The 5,615-nt window shown below is 39.2% G+C and overlaps 1 protein-coding gene across 1 annotated transcript; it reads left to right on the forward strand.

The window, feature by feature from the left end:
• The first annotated feature begins 345 nt into the window (after nucleotides 1–345).
• Nucleotides 346–1,805, forward strand: LOC132549130 (putative cyclin-dependent serine/threonine-protein kinase DDB_G0272797/DDB_G0274007). Its single transcript, XM_060213052.1, has 4 exons — nucleotides 346–515; nucleotides 651–731; nucleotides 867–1,039; nucleotides 1,471–1,805. The coding sequence occupies exons 1-4, from the start codon at nucleotides 346–348 to the stop codon at nucleotides 1,803–1,805; spliced, it is 759 nt and encodes a 252-aa protein (XP_060069035.1).
• The last annotated feature ends 3,810 nt before the right edge of the window (nucleotides 1,806–5,615 follow it).

Consider the following 5,615-nt stretch of genomic DNA (forward strand, 5'->3'; position numbering starts at 1 on the left):
CCATTTTAATCAAAATAGGAGCACAACTGATTTACCTTTTTACCTGAATTTCGCTTTAGGGCACAGAAACAATGCATCATCTCTAACATGGAAAGCGCCGAAGGGCCTGATTCATTCCGGTGTGAAATGGTATTTTAGTATATTACTTGAAGTTATCACTTCCGGTGTAAAATCACAATTAAATCAGCTATTGTTTTCGATTTAATACTGGATAAGATTTTATAACTCAACCGGAAGCTGTTTAATTGCTAAGGGTTTGCAAGGTCTTGACTTTATGATGCAATGCACGCGAGAGTATGGATGTCATGAAATTAATAATACACTCGTTTGACAGGTCCTGTAGTTATGCCACAACTGCTGCCATCTGCGCTGCTGCTGCTGCTGCTGCTGGCCGTGCTTTCGCGAATCGGACAATGTCAGGGAAACCAAAGTAATGATCCCGCCCTCCCCAACACAACTGGAGAACCAGCCGAAAATACCGGCTTTCACGATAACAAAATTGTCCACGATGAAGCGTAAGTAACTACATCAGGAATCCTTTTTTACTTATATTATGTAGATTTAGTCCACCGTCAGATGCTATTATCATGTCTAATATAGGTACCATTCACAATTTCTTTTCCCCATTAATAAGTTCCTTTCGATTTCAGACATCTGAAGGAACACCTTAAAGAGGAGATAGATACCAGCAAGCCTATGACGCCACAGGAAATGGAATTCCACTACTTCCGGTATTATATAATTTGCAATTTTATGACGTAAACGTGCATTGAATTCATATTTGAAGTTTTCTTTACCTTATGAGAAATTGTTGAACAAAAATCTTTAAAATCACCTTAAATACAATTTTATGCGCATATTCACAGCTTACACGACGCGGATAACAACACCAAGCTAGACGGTCTGGAAATAATGTCCGCCTTAAGCCACATGAGTAACATGTACGACTTAACTGCTGCGGAAAAGGCTGGGAAATCGGAACAGGAGGTAGCTGAACTACAGCGCAAGCGCAGTGATGGGGCCACCAAACATTATGCGGGTAAGCAGTCTTTCAGAAATAAGCATTAGGAAATAGTCGCGGTCGTGATTGGTTGAAATAGCCATAGAGTAGATGAATACTATATGCGACATCTGAGCATTTAGTTTATTGTGATGGGCTTTGACTTCACAATATCCTAAGTATATGTTCTCTGTGTGATTTTACCTAAGACGGCTTTTTTATATTTGTATTCCAGTCCATCGACAATTAGAATAACAAACTTCCATCACTGATAAATGTCTAAAGAATATTTGTTAAAGAATCAAATATGAACGATACAGAATTATACGTTAAAGATGCATGGGTCTGTATATGTTCCATCATACAGTTTGTAAATGTCTCGCATAGATTTATTGAAGTGAGCACGCTCCATACTAAATGTTCAATATTTAATTTACGACTCACTCTGAAAGTTCTGTTTTGTTTTACAGATATAGTAGACAAAGTACTGAGAGAAGACGACTTTGACCATGACGGCTACATTTCTTATCCTGAGTACGTTTCCGCTAGACGGCGCGATTTTGATCGCTACCAACACGAAATGGCACAACAACAGATGCTAGCACAACAGATGATGCAGCAACAGCAGGCGATGGCCCAACAACAACAATTCCAGCAATTCCAACAGTTCCAGCAGCAGCAACAGGCAATGCACATGCAACAACTGCAACATCAGCAACAATATCAACAACCACAACAACACCAACAACAGCAGCATCAAGGGCTGCCTGTTAATCAAGGTCAGATGGATACACAGAAGAGTTAAGAATGCAGCTACCTTGAGGTTATGACAAAAGAACGGGAGTATCTGTGGTACTATCATCCGGTTTTATTTCGGGAAATTTTCGTACACAATAGTGAAACGGTTATGGAAACAGAACAAACAACGGCACAATTACCGGAGAAGCTGGGATGGAGTACTCAATTTAATCGGAAGATTAAAACGCTGGCGGAAAAGTTAAGAAAGTTTCAGTACAGTTATGAGAGAATCTAAGTCATAAGTATGGTTACATCGTAGCGGGAGGGTCATGGACACAATTAAGGCATGGCCAATAGCATGAAGACGATAGGGACACGGGTGGGGTGCGAGGGGGAAGAGTTCGATTGTTCATTTGTGTGGAAAACCCATCGATCACAAATTATGTGGAGATACACGGTGGTCGGGAAATCAATGCAAATTGAGACAATAACACGAGTGTTAATGACACATTATGTTGGGGTAAAGATAATAAACAGTCGATAGAAGGAACGATTCATCAAGGTCATTTGAATGTCACATGAACGAACGGGTATAGGACAATTAGGTTGGTGTCAATGTCACATTTATAATAATAGTATGTTGACACCATGATCTGTTTCAAGGAGATTGAACAGTGAGTATATAGTAGTCAGATCCTCAAAACGTGGCTCTGATGTGCATGTACACAAAGGGATTTGGCACGAATTCCTGATACACGGTCCATATATACATACGGTATCTGTATTACAGCGACAAGTGACTTCCGAGAAAAAAATGCACACATTTTTTCAGTTATGATTTTTTTTATATTTTAAGGCCGCAGATCTTAGTAACACATACATTACCTTAAAGAGAGATGTTTTATCTCTCTAATGAGTGTTTGAGGAACGAGATCGACCAAGTATTAATTGCGCTCTGACTTGACGAATTCGGAAATACGGGTATATACCGGCCGTTGGTCGGGAATTAGTGCCTAATTCCAGTGTATGTGCATTGACAAGTCAGGCTTACGATCAAGGCAGTTTCAATGGCATGTGATTTGTTTGAAAAAATACTGAAATATTGACACTCTGTGTGTAAATGTAGATAATAGTAGATGACATATTATTGTAAAGTAATGACTAACTTAAATAGCATAAGTTAATCTTTACTTTATTTCAGTGAGTAACGTTAAGGTATTTGTGGTATTATTGTACATTGTAAGACGGCTGTTTAATACGTCATATCAATGTGGAAGAGTGTGCTTCTAGTCATTTTATTTTCAGAGTGAGGTAGCGTCTGTGTAGATGTGCAGTTAGGTAGCGGCATATTGTACATAGATGTGTTAATTATTTAATATGTTGGAGTCGTATTTAACTTATAATTGATTGTTTATGCGTGTTAATTGAAATATTCAAGTTAAGCTATCGCTACGTTCCACTAATACAACAATAAAAACGAAATCCAAATCTTAAATTAACTGGTTTTCGTTTTACACACCAGATTATTTAACAGATAGGTGTTACTGACTTGGGTGTTACAGGTAGGAGTTACCGACTTGGGTGTTACAGATAGGTGTTACAGGTAGGAGTTACTGACTTGGGTGTTACAGGTAGGAGTTACCGACTTGGGTGTTACAGGTAGGTGTTACTGACTTGGGTGTTACAGGTAGGAGTTACTGACTTGGGTGTTACAGATAGGTGTTACTGACTTGGGTGTTACAGGTAGGAGTTACAGACTTGGGTGTTACAGGTAGGAGTTACTGACTTGGGTGTTACAGGTAGGAGTTACTGACTTAGGTGTTACAGACTTGGATGTTACAGGTAGGTGTTACTGACTTGGGTGTTACAGGAAGGTGTTGCTGACTTGGGTGTTACAGGTAGGAGTTACTGACTTGGGTGATACAGATAGGTGTTACAGACTTGGGGTGTTACATGTAGGTGTTACTGACTTGGGTGTTACAGGTAGGAGTTACTGACTTGGGTGTTACAGATAGGTGTTACAGACTTGGGTGTTACAGGTAGGAGTTACTGACTTGGGTGTTACAGACTTGGATGTTACAGGTAGGTGTTACAGACTTGGGTGTTACAGGTAGGAGTTACTGACTTGGGTGTTACAGATAGGTGTTACAGACTTGGGTGTTACAGGTAGGAGTTACTGACTTGGGTGTTACAGATAGGTGTTACAGACTTGGATGTTACAGGTAGGTGTTACTGACTTGGGTGTTACAGGTAGGTGTTACAGACTGGGGTGTTACAGGTAGGAGTTACTGACTTAGGTGTTACAGACTTGGATGTTACAGGTAGGTGTTACTGACTTGGGTGTTACAGGTAGGTGTTACTGACTTAGGTGTTACAGGTAGGAGTTACCGACTTGGGTGTTACAGACTTAGGTGTTACAGACTTGGGTGTTACAGGTAGGTGTTACAGACTTGGATGTTACAGACTTGGATGTTACAGGTAGGTGTTACAGACTTGGGTGTTACAGGTAGGAGTTACTGACTTGGGTGTTACAGATAGGTGTTACAGACTTGGATGTTACAGGTAGGAGTTACTGACTTGGGTGTTACAGGTAGGAGTTACTGACTTGGGTGTTACAGATAGGTGTTACAGACTTGGGTGTTACATGTCGGTGTTACTGACTTGGGTGTTACAGATAGGTGTTACAGACTTGGATGTTACAGACTTGGATGTTACAGGTAGGTGTTACAGACTTGGGTGTTACAGGTAGGAGTTACTGACTTGGGTGTTACAGATAGGTGTTACAGACTTGGATGTTACAGACTTGGATGTTACAGGTAGGAGTTACTGACTTGGGTGTTACAGGTAGGAGTTACTGACTTGGGTGTTACAGATAGGTGTTACAGACTTGGGTGTTACATGTCGGTGTTACTGACTTGGGTGTTACAGATAGGTGTTACTGACTTGGGTGTTACAGATAGGCATTACTGACTCAGATGTCTCATGCTATATGGCAGATTCCTTGATGAAAAACATAAAGAAAATACCAACATGGCAACATAATGATAATCCAAACTCAAATTCCATAAAACTAGAGGAAATACATGCAAGAAGAGAGATTTACACAGTCTCCTGAAAAAGTACAAGGAGAATAAGACCAGGTGTTCCAGAAGAGTATGCATCTTCTGCTTCATCAACGACACTAGCCATGTAAACCTTGGTCAATGCAAATAAGCAATGTCATGTTCTCAAATGAGAACAAGAATATACAACAAAGTCACCTACAGGCAAACTAACCAGCATCAACCACGTCCATCTTCATGTCACGCTAAGAATAGCATATTTCTATATATATATAAAATAAAGGTAGGAGATGTAGGACTATTGCTATCAAAAAATAGAAAGATTCACAATAAGGAAATATTTTCTTGTGCTTACATTTACTATTCAACAGGACTTTTGAAAAAATCTTGTATTCAATATTTCCCTTTTCATCCTCAACTATTTGACATTCATAGCGATAAACATTCTGCGCTCCAGGTGAAATCTTTTGACCTATTTCTACTAACCTACTAACTACTCAAGATTTGCATACATTTTATGAGATAATATATATCTTTCCTCTACATAAATTAAGTGAATTAACAAAACATTGATCAAGGTGAAAGGATTAGATATCACACCTACAACTAAAAATGTTAAGAAGAATATTGGGAGCACTCTTTTGAAAACAGAAGATTTCATAAACTTGTTCCAAAAAGTAATTTGTCTTCCTGAAATCTTTCTGATCTCTCCCTCAGCTTATGTCCATCCTATTGGTAATGATTTATTCATTTTCAATGATGTAAGCATGTTGTTTGTGTCAATATTCCCTGTGACATACACAACAACAACAACC

This window comes from Ylistrum balloti, unplaced genomic scaffold (assembly GCF_031769215.1).
Source record: "Ylistrum balloti isolate Yb309-2 unplaced genomic scaffold, AGI_CSIRO_Ybal_v1 Utg370042, whole genome shotgun sequence".
NCBI lineage: Eukaryota > Metazoa > Mollusca > Bivalvia > Pectinida > Pectinidae > Ylistrum > Ylistrum balloti.